The sequence below is a fragment of the Ciconia boyciana genome, chromosome 1 (genome assembly GCF_034638445.1).
Source record: "Ciconia boyciana chromosome 1, ASM3463844v1, whole genome shotgun sequence".
NCBI classification, from domain to species: domain Eukaryota; kingdom Metazoa; phylum Chordata; class Aves; order Ciconiiformes; family Ciconiidae; genus Ciconia; species Ciconia boyciana.
In genome coordinates, this window is record NC_132934.1 from 35,339,109 (window position 1) to 35,366,658 (window position 27,550).

General features: G+C 41.7%; 1 protein-coding gene and 1 long non-coding RNA gene across 4 annotated transcripts; one reads left to right on the forward strand and one right to left on the reverse strand.

Annotated features, from left to right (window-relative positions):
• Positions 1 to 5,383, forward strand: LOC140652153 (uncharacterized). The gene is made up of 3 exons (XR_012042674.1): positions 1 to 278; positions 2,433 to 2,670; positions 3,256 to 5,383. It is a non-coding gene; the product is annotated as an uncharacterized lncRNA (long non-coding RNA).
• SLC38A4 (solute carrier family 38 member 4) lies at positions 3,999 to 27,213 on the reverse strand. 3 transcript variants are annotated; one of them, XM_072862496.1, is made up of 17 exons: positions 27,152 to 27,168; positions 24,538 to 24,680; positions 22,803 to 23,033; positions 21,800 to 21,890; positions 20,424 to 20,539; positions 17,306 to 17,379; positions 17,086 to 17,178; positions 15,358 to 15,439; positions 15,183 to 15,265; positions 15,031 to 15,089; positions 14,361 to 14,639; positions 14,163 to 14,242; positions 12,938 to 13,038; positions 11,831 to 11,955; positions 9,036 to 9,180; positions 7,964 to 8,061; positions 3,999 to 6,581 (listed from the first exon to the last, which is right to left on the reverse strand). In XM_072862496.1, the coding sequence occupies exons 3-17, from the start codon at positions 22,919 to 22,921 to the stop codon at positions 6,480 to 6,482; spliced, it is 1,647 nt and encodes a 548-aa protein (XP_072718597.1). In that variant the 5' UTR covers positions 22,922 to 23,033; positions 24,538 to 24,680; positions 27,152 to 27,168; the 3' UTR covers positions 3,999 to 6,479. The 3 variants fall into 3 exon arrangements, with proteins under 3 accessions (XP_072718597.1, XP_072718605.1, XP_072718589.1); XM_072862504.1 differs by lacking the exon at positions 24,538 to 24,680 and having other exon boundaries at positions 27,152 to 27,213; XM_072862488.1 differs by lacking the exon at positions 27,152 to 27,168 and having other exon boundaries at positions 24,538 to 24,914.
• Between the last annotated feature and the right edge of the window lie 337 nt (positions 27,214 to 27,550).

A 27,550-nucleotide genomic window follows, 5' to 3' on the forward strand; every position in this document is an offset into this window, starting at 1 on the left:
TGCACTCCAGTGTTTTAGCAAAACTTCCCCTGTACTGAATAAGTAACCTGGCCCTCATGGAAGCTGTTGTGCCTCAAAGCTGCTGGAGCACAGACTGAAGCAGTATGAACTGCATGCTCCCGACGTGTGAAGTTAAGGATGTGATCCCTTTGCTGCTGGTGGCACAGTGCCTATGGCAGGGAAACAGTTTTGGTCCCACCCAGAGGATGCTGGTGATACCCTCTTTTTTTACAGACATATTGAGCTTGTCCTTGTCTTTCTTTTGTACCTGAAGCCAGGTAAGATATTCCCATTTAACCAAAATGTCTGTTCATGTCTCTGGCAGGGTGTATGAGTGTATGTAAGAAAATGAGTTATCCCTGACTAGGTTGCCTGACCCACCCCACCATGAATGCTGTTAGACTGAATGCAACTTGATGTATTTCACATCGTAGTATGAGATGTCGGGCATTGCAGGCAATTTCAGGGAAGCTTGCTTTCTGAGTAATCTTGTCTTTGATTTCCCAATAGCTTCTAGGAGCACACTTGCTTTAATTGCCTACTGTTGCTTTAACTGCACGTTGTGCGGATGTTTGCGCAGCTCGCTACGGGTGAGGTTACTAGCAGGATTCAGTGTCTCGCAGACTCTTAATGAGCAATATAAGGAACCACATTTCCTAGGGTTTGACATCAGATTTCCTGGAGAAAATAATGGGGAATATAATTTTCTGCTGAGCCTGTATCTGCCCAGTAACTCAGAGGTGTAAAAGCAGGGGTAATGCGAATGTTTGTTTTCTCTGAGGCTGGATTAAAAAAAGGTCTGAATTGCATTTTGCAGAAGGTTTATAAAATGAACTGTAGAGTGCAAAAGCATTATTAAGAGCAAAGGCGTGTATTAAGACAGCCCAGGCCCCATCGGAAGATTTATATCAGTTCATTGCAGGTTCCAGATACACGTAACAGATCACTCTGTAGCTGAAGGAGGGAAACAGGTGACTCCCAACCGCTGCAAAGGGGCTTTGAGGCCATAAGTAGGACACCTGTTTCTGTCTACTAGTGATATACTAGGCTGAAGTGCCTCTGAATGGTGGGAAGTGTTGTTGCAAGCCAAAGGGAGAACACCAAGCGACCTGAAGGAAACAGTAAATAATGTGGAGTATGTGAAAAGGTGTCTGCCTCAGCAGCTGCTTCTTCCTGGGGAAGTTCAGAAATGTTTTGTGCTAAGCCCTCTAAGTTTGCTCAGGAAGGCCAAGTTGAAGGTGGGGATTCGAAGGAGAAGTGTCACTCTTAGTGTGAGCACTTGTATTAACTCATGCCCATGAAGCTGTTTGTTGGGTTAGTTTGGCCATGGCAATCTGGAAACTGGGTCAATTGCTTGAGCTGCTTGTGTAAAAGCTAAACCCAGTGATCTCAGAAAGAAAGGGTGGGATGAGTCCACTGTTCTGTGGTGGAAGAGGCAGAAGTTGCACCTTGGTCAGAGAGGGAAAAGGAGGCTGATGCTGATGGCATGCAGCCATCGCTTCTTGCCATCAGCAAGCTTGCCCCTGATAGAAGGTACAGACCCTCCTTTTGGGAATAAACAGCTAGGTAATAAATTATGTGTAGATGATCTGTTACTTAGGACAGGGTAACTTTCCCAAGCCTTAAGATAAACGTGCCAGGAGACGCACGTGCCGCATGTAAAGATGAATGAATGCTGTGAACACTTTCCATTTGAGCACATGGAACTTGAAACATCCACTTCAAAGTGTCCTGGAGAGCTGTGGCCAAGCGAGCGTCCTTTTATATTTAGTTTTGCTTCTGCTGGGAGATAAACACCTTCTGTTTTATTGTTAGTAACAGAACAAGGTCTCGATCTCATTTGATGTAGCAAAATTAGGACAGTGTATTGATTTCCAAAGCTATTTATCATTACACAATGCATTGGGTTTAGAACTTGGCTTACCAGGTGGGCAGGGGTGCTTAGGCTCCACATGACGTAACTCCTTCCAGCATTACGCTCTGCTGACGAAGGCGGCAGCTTGGCAGCACTGTGAATGCCACCAGGCTGTCCCAGCTGCAGGGGAGCTTGGGGATCCCCAGCACCTCAGTGTGCAGAGGGTACTGAGGTGTCAGCGGTGTCTCTGGTGTAGCTGGAAACAGCAGCTCTTCACAGGCATTAGTGGTTGAGAAACCAGTTAGCACAGCAATTTTTTTTTCCTTGTAGTTTACTAAATGTCTGAAATGAGCAGCTGGAGCCAATGTTGTTGCCTGCATTCACTAACTTAAGATTGTTATCTAAACCAGGTTTGGAATGGGAGGTTACTTGAGATCCCTTCCAGCTTTGTATCTCCCATGCTCTTATGAAAACAGTCTTTATCACCCAGGTTCAGCACAAGCTTTTAAGTGTTTGCAGTAAGTGATGGTTTAATTAATTAAAAACATTCTCCAGGTGTTTTTTTTTTTTTCCCCAGGATGCTACTGGGCAGCACAATATACCATGGAAATGTTGACAGGATGTCACCGCAACACTGAGGCCAAGCTCCATGGGAGGAAACTCTGCGACCCCAAGCTCATCCTGGACCTCCAGCCAAAGCACCTGGCTGTCAGCAGGATGGCCCTATGGGAGGTCCCCAGCCCGGGAGGACTCAGCTGCCAGGGGAGGTGGAGGCCAGGAGCTGTAACCCCCAGGAGCCCCCAGCACCTTGCCAGGCGGGTTAATGGAAAACCAAGCAGGTTTCCACTCGGGTCTGCCTGGACTCCACCAGAATTTAGTTGCAATAGCACATTTTCAGTAAAACGTATATTGAAATTTAAAGTCAAATGAATGGAAATTTTCCACCTATAGCACCAAACAGACCTCTCAGTGAGTAATCGCTGACTAGCTCTAATTACTATTATGTCAGCCATTGAGAACCAGCCAAGCATACCAGGGTTTACTGGAAATTAACACCAGAGCCAGCTGCTTTGTGGCTTATCTAGGTCTGCTGCCCTTCTTTCAGATAGATGTTGTTTAACATCATCTTTGATTATTTATGGACTAGAGAGGACTTTGCCCTCTAATGAGTGTCCCTTCAGCCCCAAATCCAGAGCTGAAATATTTTTTGAGTACTTCTGTTTTTTTTCTGTATCACTTCTGGCATTCTTGTCACGTCCATTTAATGGTGCACCTCTATGACCACTAAAATTTCTAATACATTTTCATTGCTTTCTTTTTTGTCCTTGAAGACATGCCTTCTCCTTTTCCTTAATGCTCCTCATTCACTTGCCACAATTTTAATTGTTTAATTAAAACAGCCTCCTGCCACAAGAAGTTTACAGCTCAAGAACCATCAAGACAGAGCAACTGAGACGCTGCAGGGAATTAAGGATACCTAACCTCAAGGGAAGGAGAAAATCAGGGAGGATGTTCGTGTCCCAGGTGTTGAGCAAGCGTCTGGGTCTGCAGTGCCTCCCTCATTAGTGGACAGGTTGCAAATGTTGGCTGGCCGGGCCTCCGAGCGTGGTTCTCACATGAGCTCATTGGTGCTGGAGCGGCGTGTAGACCGGTATATTTTGGGCTACGCTTATATACCAGACAAATATGTAACAGCAGGAAAGCCTACAGCTGCAATGATAGGAAGTATTTATACAGAGCGGTACCATCTGGTCCACGCTCCTAATAGTGACTATACTTAGCTGCTATACTGTGTATCCCGGCTAATCCCACGCTCCAAGGAACAAGGCATTCAGTATCTCGCAGATAACCCCACTTTTAACGCCGGTCATTCTCTACCCGGTGATGTCTATGCAGCTCCATGAATAGATAGAAAACAGGGTATGCAAAAGGGTTATTACATGAAGGGGCTGCCCTGTCTGCTGTCTTGCTCATCTGCAGATACATGGACACACAAATTTCTCTCTTAAAAGGGAATGCGGTTTTAGTGACGTTTGTGTTAAGACTACCAGTTTGACTGTGCCTGATTTTCAAAAAATTCCTTCTCCTGCTGGCCTAAAACAGAAGAAAAAAGTTCTGCAGTCTTTGAAAAATTCATTTATTGTACATCAATGGATGGTTTTGTAATAAAAATACTCACAAGACCTATTGTCAACATTACAAAATGAACAAGAAACTCCGACATCCACCATGCCCAGCAGTGCTTAATAAGTTAGTGTGCAATACTACCCTTACTTCCAGTATGTGTGGCAGCTGCATATCGCTGTGACCAATATATTTTAACTTGAAAAACTGACATTTTACAGACTCTCTGCCTCTATTTTGGACACCGATAGTTTTGTGCCATGAAAAGGCAGTGACTTGTTCCATTGTTCCATAGTTTTTCTGTTACTTTTCTTGAGATCTTCTATATTTTAGGTGGTCTACATGAATTCCTCAGTCTCTACATGCAGCTGCAGTCACTACATGTGCTTTTGCTCTGAAGCAAAGATGCAGTTACTGTTCACTTCTTCCACACATGTAACTCTCAGTAATGGCAACAGGAAGAGAGGTGTGTGGGTGTGTTACTATTAACTCTAGTCCATGTTAAAGGTCTCTTCAGTAATAATGCAGCATTATTTGTATTAGTCCACTTAAAATAGAGCAAAAGATTATTGGCACCTTTTTCTTTAAAAAATGCAAACCCAGACTTAGCATTCGCAAGGAAGCGTGCCCCAGTATATTAAGGATACAGTACTCAAGTGAACATAAAATACTGCTCAGAAATATAGCAGTTGGCATGGAATATATATTTGATATGCTTTTCCGGTTAACCTGTAAGTAGGCACACATTTATACACACACACATTTATACACATACACATACTGTATTTTGTGCAAAGCTGATGAGCGAGCAGAGCCAACTTTTGTGTGCTTTATGAGTTCACAGGTGTGTACTCAACAGATTTCTAAGTTGGAAAATGAATACTCCAATTACACGAGCCTGGATTTGTGTAAGCGTGTTAAAACCAGCAGTCGCACCTTCCCACTCATTCCCTCTGCTATGGGGTTAACATGACTTCTCTGACTATTTTTCCCTGGTGTGTACAGAGAGCATATGTAGTGGGTACTCCACAGCATAGACAAAATCACAGTCTGGAGGGTACTGACTGTTAATTAAGCATCCATATAACACAGAACTTAACTTTTTTTTTTCCGTCTCACACAGCTGGATAGCATGATACACTTGAGATTGTCAGTAATGTCTTTTCCTTTGCATAGCTTAATTATGTATGTTGTTAAATGCTAGTGTATGCATAGACAAGGTAAGGTACAGCAAGAGAGCAAGTTACACAAATTTGTGGTTTACAATGGTAATACAGAACTTTGAGGCACATATTAAAAATTCTCAAGAGGAAAACATCTTGCAATTTATTGTAACATAAGTAGTAAACATCTGAATGTGTTTTTACACAGGTAACAGTTAGGGCTTGCTGCAGGTATATTTCAAACAGTGCTGAATAAAAACGAACCTTTTACAAACCCACGAATCCAATACATTTTCTTCAAAACAATATTAAGTGTGTGGCTATGAAAACAAAGTGACACATAAAAAAATCTTCAAAAATCATTTACCACAGGGTAGCATTTTTATAACTAGAGGAAAACAAAAAATTATGTACATAAATACATATATTTTTATATATAGCAAATTACAGTTTCCTGCACTGAACATTTATCAAATACACAAGTACTGAACAATACTGGATAGGGTGTTTTGCCACACCTTGTGGTCTCCTTAAATTCCTGTGAGAATGGAAGACAAGTTTCTATGGAGGATACAACTTGTTCAGTGATGCAAGCTCACACAAGAATTAAAAAAGTAAAGAAAACAAAAAAACCCCACAGCAGAGATGCCTGACATTTCCAGCACAGGCGTCTTTAACAACAAAACACGAATGCTCAACTGTTCTTCAAGCACACGCCCCAGCACAGAGTCTGTGCCAGAGAGCTTTATTCTGTACGACAGCAGCCACCTGCCAAGGATGACGAATTTGGGCAACAAATCTGATGCTCAGCTTTATCCACTGGCTTGTCAAAGCCGTCACCTTTCTGATAGACAGGTTGGTAGGGAGCAGTCACCTTTCAGATCCCCTACAGAAACCGTACCCTTTCTCTTGGAGCTGGGCAGCCACTCCCATGAGCTTCAGATAGAAAACAAGGCACTAGCTGGTTTTCTGGCCATTACCTTTCCAGGGCTCTAGGAACTGTGGTTATTAGCATGATGGGAGGGGTTGAAAAGGGTGACACCAAGCTATTTTTGATGACTATGTACACAGTTATTTTGGTTTTGAAAACAGAAAGCATCCACACCACACATTTCATTTAACCTGGCCAGAAATGCTAAGCTCAGGTTCCTAATGCATAAATAACAATCCTTAGTGAAAAGGATGATGTAGACTCCATTGGGTTCTAGTGACCTTACCAGAAACTGTCTTCAAAATACTGCAGTTACTAGCTAGGAATAACAGTCCCATTTAGGTGTCCTTTGGAGCACACAATACAAATATTTATGGTATAAAAAGCACTCGGTTGTCTCCACAGGTTAGTGATGTCTGGAACTTGGGGGATTGTAAATCCAGTCCATTACAATAAGAGTCATACTCACAAACATGAAGATTATGCCAAGTATGAGAAAAATTAGAGCCTGCAATTGGAAAATGAAATTATATTAATAAAACAAGCAACTGAGCAGACAGTAGTTCACAGACTGTCCCACTGAAACTGCATTTATGTAACACCCAGGGCCCGAGTTTGGGTCATTCTCTGTGGCCCAAGTAATGTCATACAGGGCTACGTGAATTAAAGTTAGTCTTGTGTGAATTTCAGTCCAAGAGAGCCAGGCTTTACAAGACTAGACCTGAAAAAAACCCACTTTGTTATTATGAAAAATAATACAAAATATAACAGAGGAACAGTTTTTTTCTTTAAAACTGACCAATTTTCAATGAATGATCATTGTCTCTGATTATCAAAAACAGCTTCAGAGTTAATCCTTTTCATCCTTATTAGACAAACAGGTAAGCCCATCTCTCTTCTCTGAAGGCATTTCTGTATATATTCAAGTGATTCAGATGCTTACATTCCCCCTTTGCTTTAGCAGGGCTTTAGTTTACTGTAATCTGTCCACACTTAACAATAACACAAAGATAAATATTGTACATGATGTCAGTGCAGGGTGTGAAATTCTAGATGTGCCTAACACACAGCAACATGAAGAATGAACAGAGAGACATGAACAAATATTCACAGTCTCTCTATAATAACAGCTGCAAAAGTAATCCTCAGAAATAATTTTATTATAACAAACCTTTTCTTTTACACTTGCAATATGTATCGGTTGAAATTCCACTTCCATGTTTTTTGTGAACATGTTTATAGGTGTATATATGTACATCTGTTTACATTATCAATAACTTTTCTGATTAAATTTTCAAAGGATGTCTCCTTGGTGATATTGTTAAATGTGCAGATAGCTATTGATGTTCAGGATGAAAGGTACTGCTGCGGCAGTCCAGCACGACATATAAACACATGCTGTGTATAAATTATAGACCTTCATATATGTGTCCTGTAGGTGTATGGATCTATCTCAGTGGGGAACTCACTATTACTTAATTATCTCTGCAGTACAACTTCCTTCTTAACCTTGACCTCAAAGCTTCCTGTTAATCCACAGCTGGCCTTCTAGCATGAACCAACAGCTCCTAGGTGTTATTTATACAAGTCCAGATGTTAACTAGAGCTTAGATTTGATTAAATAAATGCCTTTTTCTAGTGATTTAAGACACACTAACCAAGACACTTACTGTTGTGTATCAGTAGCAGTAGGACGCTAAAGGCTTTGGCTTGTGAAGCCTGGCTCTCCACACTAAGGTGAATCCCACTGCCCGACCTGTATTTTGGGCGAGACACTACCATTGGTAATCAACTGCTGGGTCTTGCAAGTCAAAGGGCCAAGTATTCGCGACCAGCGGAAAGCACACACCCTCCCATCCTTCCTTTTGCAATTGCTGCCAGCTCCCTTACCCCGATCTTCTGGGGAGACCTCAGGGGCTCCTTCTCAACGAGCCGCAGGTAGAAGGCAGCAGGGAGGATGAAAATCAGCATCGTAGCAGAAGAGGCACCTGGAAGAGAAAGCAGAGCTGAGTACCATGCTGTCTGACATATAAGCAATGTGGTGCACCTGCAAAAGAGAGCATGTGGGGAGGCAGCTGCTCTTCTAAGCCCAGTTGCACAAAGGGCTCTTTCCATAGACAGCATTCATGCAGAGCTGTGTATGTCCAAATGCCTACTTGAGTGCTCAGGGCCTGAAGAGGCACTCGTTGCCGAGAGGATTTTTTCAGACTGGTGTGGCTGCCTGTGATATGGATGTCCGCATGTGAGCTGGTCAAGCAGGGACAGACAGGCACTCCCTGGAAAGCAGGTGTTGAAAACAGGGCGGATGAGCTGTGCCCTGGAAGTGCCTACTCCTCTCCTCTTGGCAGGGCCCAGCACGGTGGCCCAGGTGTAAAAGCCAGAGAGGTGCAAACTGACTGCTTGTGTGGAGTATAAAATACAAAAAAGGCAGAAACCCCATGGAGGTATCTTTCTCAAGGGCAACTGCATCCCCGAGTCCTCAAGCAGCTCCAAGCATGGAGGCTCTTCATGGACCTCTTTGGTCAGAGGCCAAAACTGGCCAAAAGAAAGAGGTAGGGAGAGAACTGTGAATGTCAAAAGAAATGTGTCACTTTTCTCCCTTTTCTAACATCACAGTTTGGAAGTCGATACATTTTGTCCACGCTATAGATGCTTGAAAACCAAAGGTGATTTCCCTCTCCTCCACAAGCACTAAATCACATTTTTATCAAAATGGGAATTTGTTACCAGTCTTTATACTGGGATTATTGGATTCCTTGTGCCTCATGCAAGGTAGCAATGAAGTCGGGTAGCATTTAGCTTTGTGTCAGCTGTTTGAGAATTTTTATTTCCCTTTTAACTTTAATCTGTGTTTATATTACTCTACTGTAAGACCCAAACTGAGACTGTCATTCAGTCCATGAATGTAAATATGGTGTGGAAAGGATTAACAGAGTAAACAAAAAGTATTTATGAAACCTACCAATAAATCCAAAGATGTCTTTAATAGTTGGGACAAAAATTACAAGCAGGTTATTAAAAGCAAGAATTACTGCTGCAATCAGGAAATGTCTTATCCAGCTGAATGGCCTTTTGGGAAACAGCAACGCACTGATAGATGAACGGACCTGTAAGATGAAAACCGGCAGGGAAAGTAAAACAGCAATTATTTTATCTTTGCTTTTCACTTTTAAAAATGATCTATGCTAGTTACTTTTGCTGTGAGAAATTCTGACTGAAGAATTTCTGTGACTGTGTTTTCAGTCTTTGATTCCCTTAATGTAATCTCACTCTGATGTAGGTTTTTGAGAACTGGGTTCACAGTTTAGTGCAGAAACTCAAATATTTGCAGTGTAGAAGAAAGGCAAGTAAATAGGGTGTAAAATCAGGGACATGAAATCTGTTCAACTGAAAGATGCTAATATCAGCACCCCCCCCCCCCCCAAGAAACCCCCACTACGAATACTAATCAGCAGCAAAAAATGCACGGGTGAAATATGAGTTGCTGTATTCCTGAACCTGATCCCTCTGAAAATCCCACAGGAGTTGTGTCATTTACTTTTGTGAGAAAAAGAGCAAGCTGTTATTTTACTTCCATTAAATATACACATATTCATATATCTCTCTCTCAAAATAAAAGCATATTTTTCAATACCAGTTGGAAATTATAATCCTAAAAGCTATTGCAGAGGATCCTTTTTGCTCCACTGACTTTCTCACACAACACAGTTTTTTTGCTTTTTCATCAGCAAAGATGGTAAGTAGGGAAAAGGTCAACAGCAAAGCCCTTTGGTGGCGAGAGATAGTGTTACTCTGAAGTACCGTGATTAACTTAAAAGACTTGAAATGTAGAAGTTGAACAAAAATGTTTTTACACTGAAAAAAGCTCAAAACCCACCTCTGTTTGGTTGTTTTAAAATAACAGACAACTGGTTCTGGATGAGTTTGGCAATTCAATAAATGTATGGAGTGCTGTCAGACTTGGAACCCATCATTTGAAAACACAGCGTGAATTTTGCATTTTATGTTTTTCAGGTTGATGTGAGCCAATATTAGGAAGATGGAGACAGACTGCAAAAATTTTGTCCAATCCCTGAGTTGGTGTAAAACAGCTTTATTCCACCAAAGAACTGCTGCCTGCATTCCTATTCACTTATTGTCAGCATCTTGTGCGTTATTCCTGCTGTGACATTGGCCTTAAAATGAAGCTATCAAACTGAAGTTTTACAGTGACTAATAGTACATAAATCTATATTTAATTTTATTTTTTAGCAATACAATGATTTCTTTTTTTTTTTTTGAAAATAATAAACTCTGACTACTCTAAGAAAATACAAATGTGGTGGTTCCTAAAAAAAGTAGTTGATACGATACTGCTTATTTGGAGTAATAAGATCAGCTGAGCTGGCTGTCCTGATAGGCTGTATAAAATGGTTTGATATGCTGGCTTACAAGCAAATGATATTTTCTTGGGAGTTTTTTTAATAGAGCAATTAGTGTTGTGGTATGTGCTAAGCCTTTGCACACTATTCAGATATAAAAATGATTATATAGAAACCTAAAAATGCAAAATGCTACATCTGACAGATAGAGGCTTTTGCAATGCCCTTAGCTTGTTTTCCCATGAATAGTGATCAGTTAGTTAAGACTAATTTAAGCATTTAGTCACTGATTTAAACACGACATTTAAGGCAGAGCACCAGCACGCTCTGTAAGCTAGATGGACACATCACTCTGGGTGCCTTATACCAGAACATTTTTTTTTGTAGACAACCTTGTATGGTGATCTCTGCTCTTATGTATTTGTCAGCAAGCCTGGAAACAGTACCTACACAAAGCTCGTGTTTTCATCTCAGACAACGGAGCAACAGGACCCCAGGATTACTGCTGTCATCAGATGGGAACACTACAGTGTGACGCAGGCTGCTGGGAAGCCACCGGCAGCATGATGCTGGGCTTGTACATGCCATACAAATGGCACACCAGCCTCCCAAAACTTACTGACCAGGATCAACTATTTTCTACGCTGCTGCGTAGCAGCTCAGGGAAGGCACAAGGGACAGTCCTGTACGTTTAGGAGCCTGGGGGTCTGCTCTTCAGGTGGGTCCCTGAGGAGGGTCAGTCCCTCTGCAGAGCAGTTTGTTTAGCTGTGCCTTGCTGTCCCTGCTACTGTGGATATTGTGTTTTTCCCTGTGAACAGCACCTAGAATCTCCAAACTTTGCTCAGATATCTGACTATGTGGATGGGTCTTGACTGCATGGTTTTCCTGGCACCTAGCTTCCTCCCTCGTCCATAGACTCAAGTATGCAAGATGTGCGCAGGGCCTCTGCCTCTCTACCTTGGCAGCCAGGTCTGGCAGTCCTGCACAGCGCATGGCCTCAGCTGCACGTGTCTTTCTTGAGGTTGGATGCTATAGTAGGTGCCTATGCCTGTATTAGGAAATCTCGTAAGTGGTTTCAGTACATCCCCAAGTCTTCAGTACTTACACTGCTGCTCTGTTAAATATAGTACAGAGAGAGCCAGAGAGAGACGGGGCAGTTGTTCCTGATTTATTTCTGATTTATTTATAAAGACTGATTTATTTCAGTCTTTCAAAGTTTGCAACCCTAACTACCTAAGGTCCTTGCTCTGGTCGAACTGCATATGAGAAAACAGACCCTCCCAAATAAAAACTCAGGCTTACTTTTCTTCAATGTTAACGTCTGTCTGTGCTCAGTACATACAGTCAGTGTATACAGGCTAGCCCTGATTTCAGCTTCAGCAGCTGTGTTACTTACAGGGAAAAGGACAAGGGGCACGGTCAGGGTTACAGCCACCAGCACTGCCAGGCGAACTGACAGCAAAAGGGTATCGAAGGTGTACACTTTGGTGTATGTATGGAGTAGCTCATCTTCAACTTCTCCTACGAAAAGGAAACAGAAAGGAGTTAAATCACTTCAGCAATATCTGCACATGCAAAAGGATCTTTATACTGCAGCCAGATAAGATTAGCTCTGGCCCAGCTGCTGTCATCAGATATGTGCTATGGACTAGGCACGAAAGAGGAATTTTCCCAGCATGACCGATACAAGTCCGTCATTCAGAGACGATGAGGGTAATACAGCTCTGAGGTGATACTTTGTATTCCAGTATCTCAAATGACTTTCTCAAAGTCCTTAAGTAAATGTGGAACCTGAGGTAAAAATAATTTCTCTGATATGAAATAGGAAACAACTGACTGAACTGGGAACAGATCCCTCGACCTCCACCCAGGTGTCCCAGCTCTTGGGCAGAGCCCTCTTGCCCCAGCGACCGAGAGCAGATTGTGCTGTGTCATTCACTTCTCTGCTGTAACGGAGGAACTAACGAGGTAAAAAGAGGTGGCGTTTGCATAAAACGGTGTGCTAACACAGGGGCTACTCTGTTTACCTGCTGGTTAGTCTAGCTCATCCATACGTTTTTTACACTAGAATGATTTGCACCTGTTTTTCAGCAGAGGTGAAGCTGAATTAGTGGCGTCAGAGCCGGGGTGGGTGGCACTTAACTGTGTCATGTAAAACTGGTGAGCACTAGAGTATTTTTAGTACAGTCACTCTTGGCCTTTGCCAAGAGCCAAGTTTACAGCAGCTTGTTGTCTGAGTTCACAAAACCAAGAGACACGCAACTGGTCCCCCTAGTAGGTGTGCCTGAGTCTCTCACAGGTGAGGAACCTGTGGCCTGACAGCTGGATAAGTCCCACCACTTATTCAGGAGGTTACACACTATGTATTATGTTTGAGTAATGCTTACACCTGGATTCAGGCCCACAGAAAATACATGAGCACTTGAGCCTCAGTGTGATAGATCCATCTCGCCTGCTTTAAAATGAGAGGGAAAATTCTGCAGAGAACAGGGCTTTGACCTACCGTAGAAGGTAAGATATCCAAAGAGGCCAGCCAGAAGATACATGATAAGCATGCCAGTGATGGAGATATTTGAGACATTCTGCATCCGCTTTCGGGAACGACTGAAGTAGGAGAGAGAGAGAGTAACAGTGCTATTCTTATAAAGCCTCTATTTGTACAAGAAGTACTCTGAAGAGTCACAGGTCTACTGGCATCCCCTCACTGGCTAGTAAGTTCATAGCAACTATATTAGTTATACAGAGCTCTTTACTTGAAGCTTCGCAGCTCTATGCAGAACAGCACAGACTTATAAAAGTATGTTGAAACTCCATTTCTACTGCTTACTTAGTGACAACATATAAACGTGCCACGTTATTTTGTATATCATTATTTATATACTATCCATCTCAAATGGTGTATTTTAAATAAAAAATGGAGTGGCTAAAATTACAGGGCTGGTAATAATAGGAGACAAGAGCTTCCAGTCAGCTCTATATGAACATACCCTTATATCTACACAGGGCTGTTCTGCAGGTTCAAGAACCTCCTGCAGGTCAAAACCTTTCTTTAGAAATCCTTTGGTTAAAGATTTGGTGTAAGAAAATCTTTGGCATATAGGACCCGGAAGCAGGTTCCCAAGTCATCTGAGAATTTTTATTTCTTCTGAGGTTAAACCTGCTGAAATAGGAGGTAATGCGTCTTGGCCTCCTTGAGTTTTGCAGCAAAACCTCCTGGAATGTAATTCTTGCTGTTGAACAAATGTGTTTTCTTAGCCCTTCCCAACTGTTAACTCTGTGCTGATTTAAGCAAGTGTATTTGATTTTTGATATTTGATAAGCAAAATAGTCTGGGCTAAGAGCCTATGTAAAACACCCAAACCAATGGCATCCCAAGAAACTTTAAGCAGCAGCTGACCCAGACACAGAACCCATTAAGATATTTTTAGAAACCATAATTATCTGTTTCAGTGCAACCAAGTTCCCCAGCATATTTCACATCATTCGAAGAACTGTCCAGATTCCTCCTTTCCTAAGTAAATATCGATCAATGCGGCTATCTGAACAGTGGTTCTCTGTCACCAGTATCTGACTATTAGGTCAAAGCAAAGCCAATAGCTGCTTACTATGGAATGCAATAAATCATTAATAGGTGGGTGTCTACACACCACCAATCAAGGCAGAAGACATAGAAAGTGATTTCTAGCTATGGTTAACTGGAAGTATGGGACAAAATTTAAGAACCTTACTCTTTCAGTTCACTGTATATTGGTAGCACCTCAGGGTGGCATACGAATGCAAATGCCAGGATGGGTATTGCATAGGCAGTCTGTAAAATAAAGCTCCCATTAGTAAGAATGGTCACTGCTGTACCTCTGACTTTTGGCAGGCAGCAGTTTAGCTGTGGTATGAATAGCTAAAGACAAATTCTGCAAAATCTCCCTTACCCGTGAGTTGAACACAAAGTATTTTGGCTGACACATGTCACTACTGTCGCTGTGTGCTTCATATTCTACACCACTTTTGGGGGAGGTATCTTTTGGCTCCTCAAGGCCCGGCAAGTGCCCAGCTGTGTTGTCCATCATGAAATTCACACCAGAACTGAGAGACTCGTTTGGTAACATGACCAGGTGCATTGGCACTGTGTTGTTGGTGGCAGTCCAGTTTTCAACCCCATGGTTCATGATGGGCAGAGGACAGGGTATTTGGGATTTCTTGAAGATTACCTACAAAAGAGTAGGCGATGTCATCAGAAGAGCAACACCATAGGAGATTACACTTACACCCATGATATGCCAACAGAAATATAAACAGGCACACAGACAAGAGAGGGGAAAGAGTGGGAACAAGAAACCAAGTACTATGACTTCTGCTTCTCCTGCAAGTATTGGTTGTTACTCTGCCTGTGCTGTTGTCCTGCTTTATTTTTTATTCTCAAGTGTTGTTTTTTAGGCTGATCTTTTTTATTCTGTCTTCGTTCTGCAATAGGCTTGTTGATTTGATTCACTTGCAGGTGCTATTCTAACATCCCCACTAATTTGTCATGGTAAGAAATGTAACAGCGTTGCACAGTTTACAGGCTCTGCACTTGCTTAGAGACAATACCCAGTCACCTACCACACTGACAAAGAAAACCATACAGGTCAGCGAAAAACCACTCGTATAACCAAGATAACCTGTGAAGCAAGAAAAAAATACAGTTCAGCTACATATAAATTCACAGTCCTAATAGAAATAAGAAATGAGGTTAAGTGGGGCATTAATCTTACCTAAACTCTTTAGGAGGGAGAGGGGAAGAATAATCCCAACTGTTACAAGTATGACGAGGTAGTTCCCATTTAGATACCATTCTCTGAAGAGGAAGAATAAAAAATAAAAATCATTATCCTTGACATTAAAGTGAAAAAATTTCATCTGAGGTTCAGGTTGGGCAAAGGTACCTACCCAGAACTCTCCTCAAGTTTCATAAATGCTCTGATCACTTCAGGAAGTTCATATTTAATAATAAAGAGGTAGCTTGACATTGCTGAAAAAACCAAACAAGCACTTTCAGAGAAAACAGTGTAGTTCCAACAACAAAAAAATTGTTTTAAAAAACATTAATGCTGCATGAAAAACATTGTTTTGGGAAAACAATTTTTGTTAAAGTAAAGAAATGAGTTTTGTTCAAATAACAGTGTGACTAAATAGATGGTATGTTCCCTTGATATTGTTATGAGCATGTCCTGAATGACATGTAGCATTCAGTATTAGAATACAATAGTTATTACTGAATTAACAACAGGCTCAAATCATTGTTCTGATGAATTTACACTCTTAACTTTTCCTTTTGCTTTTCCGTTGTAAATGTTGGTTTTCCAATGGACACTGTCCATCCACATTCTGTAGTAACTGTAGTTGTTACTGCCTCTAAATCTCTTCATCCTTTCCCTTCTATTTTCAGCTTCTTTCTTCCAATACTCTACTCCATACATAAAAAAAGAGATATCAAGGTATCAAGTTATCAAGATTCCTGATGGAAGGGTGGACTTCTATACATTTCATTTAAATGTAGTGCCAGAAGGCATGCTTTTTCCGGTTATTTTACATTGGCCACAGAGAAGTCTCTGGAGACCTATGGATCAATCTAGACAAGAGGTTGAAAACCACTGGACTAGAGGAACAGCTATTCTTCTCTAACAGGGAAGCATACTTCCTTCCTGAATTCAACCACAGTTGCTATCCAGGCTTGAGGAAGGAAAGGAAGACCATGGAATAGGATCTTTTATGAACAAAATAAAACAGTCTCTTGTAGCAGAGAGATATGAACCACCTCTGTCCCGGTAGCAAAGTTGTCAATGAAGAATTGCAAAACATACCAAGTTCCAAGAGAGAGATCATAAAAAAATCTACATACATTTAATTGACCAATGATGCATTTAATTTATATTTCAACTACCTATATTTCAACTACTAAGAAATCTGGAAAAAATTACAAAATCCCCTGAGCTTTCAGATATGGTGTTTTCCAGTGTCCTAAAAGGCTTCTCCCAGGGTAGCAAAAGGAAATAAGCTTTATTGCATGAAGGCACAGTCCTACCCCTACTGCTTATGTCGGTAAGTAAACAGTCTCCTGTTCTGAGAGGATGGAGGTTACTTGATAGATATTTCACAGGAAGTATCCATGTGGATCAATACTTTCAACAATCACTCTTAAACACTCAACATCTTAGAGAGATCACAACCCAGCTGTTATTTCAAGGAGAGAATTCAGCTGGAAAATGAACTACTGAAGAGCCTTTATTTTATGGAGAAGTCAGACCATGTGCTTTTCCTTTTAGGTGGGATTCATCTTTTCTAAGTTGAAGCAGATGACGCCTAGTCTAAGCTGTACTCAATGAAAAGAAATGGCCAAGTCCTCAAGGACCGTCAGCCAAGCCATTTTAGCCATCACTGAAGGCTCTTCACTGGTCATGGAGAGATCCCAGGCAACTAGCTTTCACCAGACACTGAAGTGTCAGATAGCTGAAACAAGGCAAGATGAATTCCTCCTGCCCTTCCTTATTACAATATAGTGTATACTATAGCTGGCTCATCTCTGATGCCTTTTAGCCCAGCAGAGGAAAGCACTTATGTTCTGTAGAAAAGCATCGGAAGTTAGAAAATGTTTTTCTAAAAACTTTTGCCCCTTACCTCCAATGTTCTGCATTGTAACCGAAATGAAAACACCACACTTCCCAGGCCAGCCAAATGCCTTTTCTCCCAGTTTTTCATATATTAGTGATCCTGAAAAAAAACCCCAAAACAAAAAAAACCATGGGCCACTACATTGGACACACTTGATGAATTGCATTCCAAGGTAAAATACATGCATGCAGTAGGGACTCTGTCAGTTGCAGCCTGATTCTCATACCTCCTTCTTTTGATGTCTTCAATAAGAGGTGGACCGAGTAGAGCGACAGTATTGCTACACTGAGCAGCAGAACTCTGCAAGGCAAAACAGAAATCAGAATCAGGACACCAGAGACACTCAGTTAATTTGAATGTATGCTTGCTCATTCTCATGAAGTTCAATGTGTAAATAAGTTTGTGCTTTGGACTCCCAGTGCTAAATAAAGAAGTAAGCATCAACTGTAGCTTACTTTTGAGTGCAGTTGCACCTTATACATGCCAGAAGCCCCTCAAGGCTTGTTTAAGTTCAAGTAGGTGCCAATTTTGTGTTATTCCACAAGGACAGAATCCTACATCTTAACAAGATCCTACTAAAGTAAACAGATTTCTAGCAAGCCAGGTCTTTGGTCTCTTACCTGCTCACTGACCTCTCGTTTTAATCTCTCTCCTTACTCAGAGCTATCAAAAAAAACCCCCAAACCATGACTGTGACAACTTCACTGCCAGCTCCTAGCTAGTCACTACTTTTGACTTCTGCCATGTCATCGTGAAGTTGTGGAGTTTAGCTTGAGATGCTCACTTTGCAAAGTACATTAGAAATCTTGCATAATGCTAAAGCATCGCATGACACTGGAAAACCTGCTCTTGGAGCACTTGCAGCATACTCTTCTAGCCTAGTCTGCTTGAAGGTACTGGTGCCTGAATTCGTTAATTCTGATTATTGCCATGTTCCTTCCACACAACATTTGCATCCTATGTGATTTCAGCTATCTGCCTCTTGCAAACTGCTGGTGAAAAATGTAGCTTTGTACGACATTTTCAGGGCATAACACCATGGGCAGCATATCTTATTACCATAACCATCTTGTCATCAGCCTGCATAAGTGTTGGTGCAGAAGGGTACGCGATGATAACATGACAGAGCTAGGAAATACCGATGTGCCTTACTCCCTGGCTGAACAGAAGGTTGTGCCCACACCTTCCACTCCACTGAACACACGGTTTGGTATAGATATGGGAGACACTGACAGCCAAGTTCATAAATGAGTTACAGTCTAAGAGGAGACACAGGCCCTGGGGCCAGGTGATGGCCACCAGACCATCACTTTTCTGTCATTTGTTTCTCCAAGAGAGACAGACAACACTACAGACTTCATGTAAGCAGGGTCATCTCTCATGCTGTGAGCTCACGCAATATGGTAAGGGGGGGATTGTGTCTGAGCTTGCAGTGTATCCTGTGAAGATGGCATTCTTCTTGATCAGGGGCACCCATGCAGCTGCTGTTAAGAGACATGGTCTCCATGTCCTGACACATGAGGTATGGTAAACCACAGCCATCCTGGATGCACTTGCCAGATCATGCCAGGCAGCAGAAGAGATGCTCTAGTGTGTGCTCCATGCCATTGCAAACCTGCCCCATGGGAGAGGAGGATGTAATGGGAACTTCTGGAGAGCTTCTGAGTTTTAGGAGCCCTCCTTCCACCTGCACCCTGTAGAACATCTTCCAGCATGAGAGCGCTTGGGCAACATGAGAACAGTAAATTAGAAAAATTTAGATGATACTGCCAGCATTGTCTAAATTAGAATTCATGTCCAGCAGTTTCCGTGTAGTAGATGGGATTTTTCTGTCCTGCTAACGCTAACATCATGACCTGTGAAAACAGAGGAACCTTTGGCAAGTGGATACATACCATGAGGGTAACAATATCCCCACACAGTTTTGTACTTTTAAATAAAACTCCTTCCTCTACCAGAAGGGAGAATGTTCTCATGCAGAAAGTATGGAAGTATGACAGAAAAGAAAATGAGCTGCAGGGTGGAGACGTCCTTTGTTTCTGCTGTATAAGACTCCATAGGGTTGCTTTAGCATCACTCCTTGGTTTAGCACTGCCAACAGAGCTAATGTCATTAGGCTCATATCAGATCTTTTTAGCCACCTGTGGGAATGAACAGAGCCTTAAAAATAAAGATATTACAAAGGCAATTTTTTTTCCTCTTGCAAGGCTTGATGTATCACAGTTTTCTTTCCAGTGATAATTTATGGCCATACTAGTTAGTACAAGTGCTCAGAGAGAGTTGGAGAAAAAAAAATCCTACTTTTTTCAGACTCTACTACAGTCAATTTTAGAACCGGCTTCCATTTTTGTATCTGCAAATACTATATCTAAACCATTTGAGCACAGGTGCTGAGAAGTACTTATCCAGGACAGCATTTGCATCTACAATTAATTTTCAGTTAAAAATTCTGCTGGCAAAACAGGAGGTGTTTCTTAGCAACTGGAAGCTACATGTAGCATTTCAAATGCTGTTGCTGTCGTAGTTACACAATCTCCAGAAGAAAGAAGCTGTATAAAGAGAGCCATGCAACCTGATTTAAAGGCTTGTTAGATTTCAGTAATGTAAAACAATGGCCTATTGTCATGCTTTATTCCAGCCTCATGGGGGATTAAAGTTAAAGCTTCAGTTAAAATTAAAATCAGTTATTAAAAAACCAAAACCAACTTTTCTTTTGTACAGTCTCTTTCATTTTCAAGGTTAGCCATAGATTAAAAAACTTCACATGGCTATCTGTTACTGTCTATCAAAACTCATTTTGTATAGGTACTGTATGTCAGCCACATACCATTGCTGTCATCTGTGCACACTGAGTACAAATAGACTTGAGGGAGCAACATTAAATCTGAATAAATCTGTGAATGCCTTTGCATTCAAAGCGTGCTGCTATTCCAGACTTATATGGAATATTCTTCTTCCATTTCTACATAGCGATTAGATAGCTGGGATGATGTAAATATATACTTCATGGGTGATTTATTTCCCTTGTTGAATTCCTATACTGAACCAGCAACATTGCTGTTGTTATTTTAGGATCAGTATACTGTTCTTCCCCTCTGGTTTTTGACTGCACAGTATCAATTCACAATTGTGTTCCTGATATAAAACAGGGCTAAAATTAAAAAAAAAAAAAGGTTTGTCAGCAGTGGACGGTTCCTTGCGGTGCAGCTAAAATGTTTTCGTTACAGATGATCTTACAAAACTTTTCAGCTAACAAAACAAGCTTAACATACCTCTCTAACCACAAAAACTTTAGGTCTAGCCCACTGCTTATATTCTATTTGCTTTGCTTTCTCTGTACTTACACGAAAAGGATAATTCCCGTGTTGGCCATGGCATAGGAGAGCCCTAAGATGCCGCTGCCCATAATGGCGTTGCTGAGGTTGAACGAGGACATTCCAAAGGAAGCTCTCCCCCGGTGCTGTTGGAAGCATGAACAGAAAATGGCAATTAACTTCCATTTTACTGAGCACAACAGACTATCCTCATTGCTGGTGTTCCCTGTATTGCTCTCTTGATCTTTAGAGGAGGAACCTTGTCAAGGTTCCTAAGCCCATAGGTGCTTGCCACCATAACAAGTCTCTTTTACCCCCAAAGCCAGCTCTGCTGATAGGCATTTGCCTCTTCCCACTCTCCCCTTGTCTTGACAGGAAGGAGGGCTACATCCCCAACAGGGGACACAGGTGTCATAGCCACAACTGGCTGTGTTGGCCAGCCTCTATAGAAATACATGCTGCTATCTAACAGATTTCCCAATTATTGATTTAAAAAATTCAGATGATTTTTTAAAACTAATCCAACTGATTATTGAATTTTTCTTCTTTCTTTGGGGAACTAAAAGTGTGTCTGGGGGAGAAAAGAAGGAAGCGCTCTGTGGCTTGGGGTAGAGGCAGGAGAGTGGGAGAGGACAAAAAACTAGGAGAGGGGGGATGGTGTGTGAAGGAGTCACACCTGCCACAAAATGGAAAGGGAAGGGGGGATATATGGCTTTCAATTTTAGCTTGCAATCACAAATAATATTTTTTGGTTTTATTTGAACAATCCTAATAAAACCTATAACATGACCAATAAAACAATGCCTTTCTTTGCATCAAATTCAGGAAAACTTTGAATAAAGTTAAATCCTGAGCAGAGAGATACCCACACGCACACCCCAGAAAGCGGTGCTGTGCTTCCATTTGCACTTGCAGTTGCCTAATAGTTGTGCTGAGCGTGTAATGTTCAGCACTGTAAAGCCAAACATGAATGTCCCTACTTTAAAGGGATGTAGATTCATTTACACTGGTGCTGGAAACAAACAATACATCCGTGCACGCTGTAAAGCCCAGCTCTACCTTGATATAGGAGTAACAAAGTTTCTCTGCACCAGATCTCCTGTCAGAAATATGGGTGCAGACCCACCCCTGGCTGAACATCTCGAGTGAGATGACAAGGGTGCTACTGAAGTCCAGGTATGATCTGAGGAATTTTTCTGATTACTTGTGAAGTAAAGACCCAGTTTTACTTGCAAGACAACAGAAAGGATTTGCTGCACTAACTGTTAGAAAATGGGTTTACTCTTCCAAAGCCAAGATTATGTTGATCAAGCTCCAAAGTAACTTTGTTTACTGAAACTTTTGGAAAAAGATTCAGGTCAATAAGATTTACTTTGTAATTACGCTTAAAAATGAATAAAACTTACATATTCTTCATTATATTCTTCCAATTTCTTTTTACCCAGATATCCATTTGTAAGGAACTTCTGACTTTCTGCATCATCACTAGCAAACGGACTGAACACAAAGAAAAATAAGAAAATGATAAAAAAAGATAAGGCTTATGACACACATTATGTTCAAGCAGTGCCTTTTGTCATTAGTGGAAACTTTCCTTTGACATTGCAACGAATATTTAAAAATCATTCAGAAAAAACCCTCTTTTCTCCTGTAAGATTCTCTTGTCCAATGGCATGTTTAATAGATCTTTGCTTTGCCTTGGAATTTAGTTTTAAACCCAGTAATCTTCAAATTATATCTGATTGTAGATGTTGGAAAGTAAGAATTCCTTACTGCCAGCCATGTGCGAAAGCTGAGCACGTACTTCACATCTGAGGAACAAAACGCCTTGCAACTACCCTGTTGGAGATAAGCGCCGGGGGGTTCAGCAAGCTGAGAGCTGGAGGCTGATGGCTGGTTTTGAGATGTTTTTCTCAGGCCACCCAGGTGCTGGTGCTATGGTGGGTCCTGCTGGAGATGCTTGAGTGTGGGCTGTCCCTCTTGGAGCACTGAGCTGCTGCCCTCCATACCCTGCCCTGGAAAGCATTCCTCCTCTCCCACAGAGCTGAAGCAGAGAGGCAGCGTGCTCAGGTTGCAGTGCCCTGAGCGCGTATTAAATTACACGTGTACTATTTGACAGGGGTGGTTGGAAATTGCCAAGCGGGCGCTTGGGGCTGGGAGGCTGCAGAGGTCACTCCAGGCGGTGGCTGGCAAGGGGGACCTGGGCTGCCCTGCTGTTCTGGGCACACCATCCTCCAGGGCGCAGACCAGGGAGGGTCTGTGCTGTGGGAAAACGCTAGCTAAACAATCACAATAATTTCAATGTATTACCTAGGAAATGTTTTGAGTCCCAGATGCCATTAGTGAAGCTTGTTTTTTGATTACTGCTTTCTAGCCTTAACAAAACCGCCTTTCCATTTCAATCCTTACCTCCTAATTGCAGCCTTTTCCGAATCAACCAGCTCCGTGTAGTTGTCTTCGAGGCTTTCCCCACTGTTGCTCTGATCATCAAGTTCGATGTTGACTTTTTGCAGCTCCATGCGATCCATTAGAGCGGTCAGCGCTTTCCAGCACACACACTCGCTTCTTCAGGGTAAACAGCACCGCGCCGTCTGCTTGCGGGTCCTCTCTACCATGCGGGGACTGCCAGAACACTCTGTTCTGCAAACAAAACACAACAAAACTCATTAGAGTTTTCCTCAAATTAGATAAACCAGTGTGAATCGTTGGGTCTGTGTTTGTTCTTTGTAATAGCATTAAGAGGGGAAACTGTTGCAGACTGGGAAAATTCTGGGCAAGCATAATGTCCCTTTATATGCCAGCACTTGGCCCTTCTGTCTCCCTTCAAATGGTACAGAGTGCAGGGGCCAATGGATGCACAGTGGATGTCCAGCATCTGGCAAAATTACAAAGCCAGCAGAAAATAATTTCTTGAACTGCTGCTTTTGAATTTCTAGGGGATAGTGATGCAGAAGTGCTTGCTGTTAGAAATGAAGGCAGAGTACCAGGGTTTTCCTACAGCTGCTTCAAAATGTACATACTCTTAAGGGTAATGCTCAGTGTTTTGAATCATTTGTTGTAAGATTAATGTTGCCACAGATTTAAATGTTTTTAAGATTTGTCCCTTTCACTGGGATCTGACAGAGGTGAGCATCTCTGTATGATCACTTCTTTGATAATTAAGAAGTGCAATTCTGATATAGCAGTTTCTGGTTTTGAGTATGTCTGTGTTTAATTCTTACTTGCCCCATGACCAGAAGCTCTGTCTCACACAGGATTATTACGTGGATATAACACTGGCTATCTTTACCTTTGTTAGAAAAATTCCTGCCTTTTAAAAATCATATGAATAAATGCTCAACTCTCTATTTCTATATGGACCAAAAGAAACTGTACAAACCAAAGTTACAAAGAGGACTTCACCTCTGGGCTTTCAGCAGCTGTATGTTAGTCTCATCTGCAGATACACATTTACATTCATTTGCTCATTCCCAGAATCAAGAGGAAAACACTGTGCAAGAAATGTTGCAGTTTTACGATACTTTTCCCTTCCCAAAGATATTCCTTGAGGTATCTTATATCTCCGTTTCACAGCTGCGGATACAAAGGGGCACACCGGTGAAGGGAGAGAGCACAGACCAGGTAGCACATTGCTGGCACACCTGGGGCCAGAATTGCAGACTCCTGGCACTTTACCTGCTACCTTGCAATCAGGCACACTAGCTGGATCCATTACAATTTTCATAAATATCATATGCTAAATGCAGCCCAGCACTGCGTGATAACAATATCAGAAAACACTGCAACAAATAATTTCTATGTCTGGCCTTTTGTAACACTAAACCTGCAATTATTTAATAGCCTTTCTCCTGGTTTTGCATTTATGGATGTATAGGTCCTCGCTCGATGACTGGACCTTCACTATCCTCTGCTACTGATCACATGCTGTTCTTAAGAACATCTACAAATGTATTTGTAGTGGCAAAATGTTAGAGTGCATGTGCTTAAAATGTAAATGTAAACTTTAAATACCAATCCTAGAGGCTAAAACTAACCCCAGGCCAGAAAATAAAGTCAGCTTCCTTGCTTCTTACTAAACACATTCACCCAGACCAGACAACTGAAAAGGAAAAGCAATATCACAGTGCATTAGGAGATTTCCTACCAGAGAGAGAGGCTGTGTTTACTCCTTTCAGCTGCCGCGCGGGGAGTGTGCGTGAGGGGACGAGTGACTCGGGCATTGAGGCAGAGCCACCAGCACTTGCATTCCAGCGGCCGGGGGGTTCTGCCTGCTCGGGATATGAATAACTCCAGGAGACAAAAAAAATAATAAAAAAACCCCAGTGAAGCCCTCCCAACTGTGGTTTCATTCACAGAACCATCTTCAAATGCAGACGCTGCCGTGTCTGAGGAACAGAGTCCTTTCAGTTCTTGATGCTTATTTTTAATCTGTGGTATAAAAGTCAGGCAGACAAATTTGACTGCACTTAGCCCTGTTCTGGTAAAGAGTAAAATCTCCGCTGTGCGCACTGCCTAATGCTTGTCAGAGAAACATCTTTTCCAGAAGTGGCAGTCCAAAAAATACAGATCTTCAAAGAGTTGGGAAACAGGGGAAGAGTAAGCAAAAAAGTTGCCAGGAGTTAAGTTACACAGAGATTAGGCTGAGGAGGAAAGTCTGTGCAGCACAGCAAACACAATTTGGAAAGGGGAGCAAAAATTGACTGGAAATACATGTTACAGCGTAAGAATCATCTGGACATTGTCCTGTCAAACATTTACAGGAGTAATCTGATTTATGGGTGTCATCTCAAGAGGCTGTGGAATTACTGCATAAAGCAGTGATTTTATTTTATTTTATTTTTTAACGTGAATTCCTAAATGTCTTCTGTTGAAGGTGTGAAGCCTCAGGTGGCAAAATTAAATCTGTTGAGAACCTGGTTTCTTGCAGTTGTCACTCTTTAGGAAGCGGTTGGTAGAGCTCAAGGGGTCTGCAAACCATGACTTGAAAGCCAATGGCATAAATGTGGTCAGGATGAGACCCATGAAAGAGGCTCAGTATTAGCCTTGAATCCTGCAATTGCTAATAACTGTAATTACAACCAATGGTGCTTTTGAACTTCAGCAGAAATTGGCAGAGCTGGTCTTTAGTTGGTGGAAATCCATTTCTTCAGGTTCCTACCGCTGCAGGTACTGAAGAGTTTGGGAGGATGTTGAGGTACTGGTGGCACGTGCTCCCCACGAGTAATGCAGAAGAGGCAGAGCTTCCCCCGCTTCACCTGAGGAGGAAATGGGGTAGCCCTGCGCCTCTTGGGTCACTGCTCAACCTGTGAGATATTATTTAGAAAAAGGGGGATGCACTAGGTGGCTCTGTTTAAAATAAAATGCTGGCTACAGCTGCACGCTGTTCCATGCCCAAGCCCACTGCCAGGGCTGGTAGACAGGTGCTTGGTTGCACCCTTGCAGGGGTTCGTGCTGGCTGGACCCGCTGCTCCTGGGTGATGGCCAGGCACCAGGGCAGTGATGGCGTGACAGAGCATGACCACCAAGGTCGGGCAGGCCTGAGCCCTGCCAGAAGCTTAGTACATGATAACGGAGGAGAAACAGCAAAGTTCATCTGCTTTAGCTTCCCTGGGATTTAATGCTTTCTGCTTCAGAGTTCTGAATTTGGAGCCCAAACCCTGTTTTAGGCATTCAAACCCATCATGACTTGCCCGGCTTCCTTTCCCTACAGAGGAATTTTGTAAGTTTGGAAGTAACCAAAAAGCTCTCCACTTCTTTTTCCTTCCCTTTAGTTAAAATAAAGACATTTTCCCCTTATGTTTACATAGAATAAAAATCTCTTAGCTCTACAGTGTTCCTTAAACTTGGCTTCAGTATGATGATGGTTTTGCTGCCTCCTGTGTCATTTGGCTGAACAGAAAAGATTTTTCTTAATATATGGCATTAAAATGGAAATACTGTTTGCAAAAGAGATTCACCTATCATTAGAGGGAAATTGTTTATCCCTATAAAACTGTTTTTCTCTTCAAGTATAGGGTACTGTTCTGCATCATTTATTAAGTAATGGTTTTCAGCAATGATTCAGAAAATGGTGAAATTTTTGGCATCTGATTTCACGTTATTGATTTCTGTCCAGTCTGCAGTTAAGACATTAAAAGAATGGACAACCATTGGGCAAATAATGCCAGGTCACAGATATGACTAACATTTTCATTGGTTTTGCAGTATCAAGATTTGTAAGCTCTGCCACGGTATCTGATTTAGCAGATTTTGCCAGATTCTTCATCTTCATGACAGTGACTTTATAATATTATTGTCTGTGCAGCTATTTAAAAATGAAATAAGTATTGTCACTGTGAAATAAACAATTAAAATGCAAAGCCTGCTTTCACGAATTTGTTTATTTACAGAAATGTTAGCCAAGTAAATCAAGAGCCTTGAAAAAAATTCTCAGAAGTTAGCCATGGGCTGCAAAGGCAAGCAAGCATTCATTTCTTAATTGCCTGGTCAATTTTAAACACCTTTTGCTGCTTCTCTGGTTGCTTATGTTTTGATTTGCTGTACAAAAAAAAAAGACTAAATTTCATTCCTGAAGAAATACTGAAGATATTTGCCAACATAAATTACCATGTCAGTAAATCTCAAGGAGCCCATCCTTCACATTGCACTAACTTATATTTACAGATTAATTACATTTCTAATTCTCAATTTTTAAAGATGTGGCCAGTGTCTAAAATACATTGATCAAACATTGTAAAGAAAAAAAGTTTTAGGTTTACCTCTGAGTCAAGCAGGTTCTCTTGCTTGCTTGCTAAGCAGGTTATATCTTTTAGGAATTGCACCTGTAATGAAAAGTTTGCTCATGTGCAACCTAGAGCAGTTGGACAGTGATTTAAAGACAAATGGGAGTGTATCAGATGAACCAATCAACAGCTGCTACACCCCAACAACTCCCTTTGACAAACTTGCGTCAGCTCTTTTTAAAAAAAGGGGAAAAAAAAAGAAGAAAGGTAAATCAGTTTATTGGAGCACACTGAGGGCAAACATCTCACCAGAGCTATTTGCTCTCTGAGCTTAGCACTATTACAAAATGCATATCCACAGAATGCTTCACCCAGGCTTGATCATGCTTTCATTTGGTAGTCTTGATTTTTGAACGATGTGTGTGCATTAAACTT

Coding starts and splice junctions, on each gene's coding strand:
- SLC38A4 (XM_072862504.1), bottom strand. CDS start 22,921: ATGGATCGCATGGAGCTGCAAAAAGTCAACATCGAACTTGATGATCAG. Junction 21,891..22,802: donor GAAAAGGCTGCAATTAGGAG/GTAAGGATTGAA, acceptor CTTTGTGTTCAG/TCCGTTTGCTAGTGATGATG. Junction 13,039..14,162: donor ATATACAGTGAACTGAAAGA/GTAAGGTTCTTA, acceptor CTCCTACTTCAG/TCGTTCCCGAAAGCGGATGC.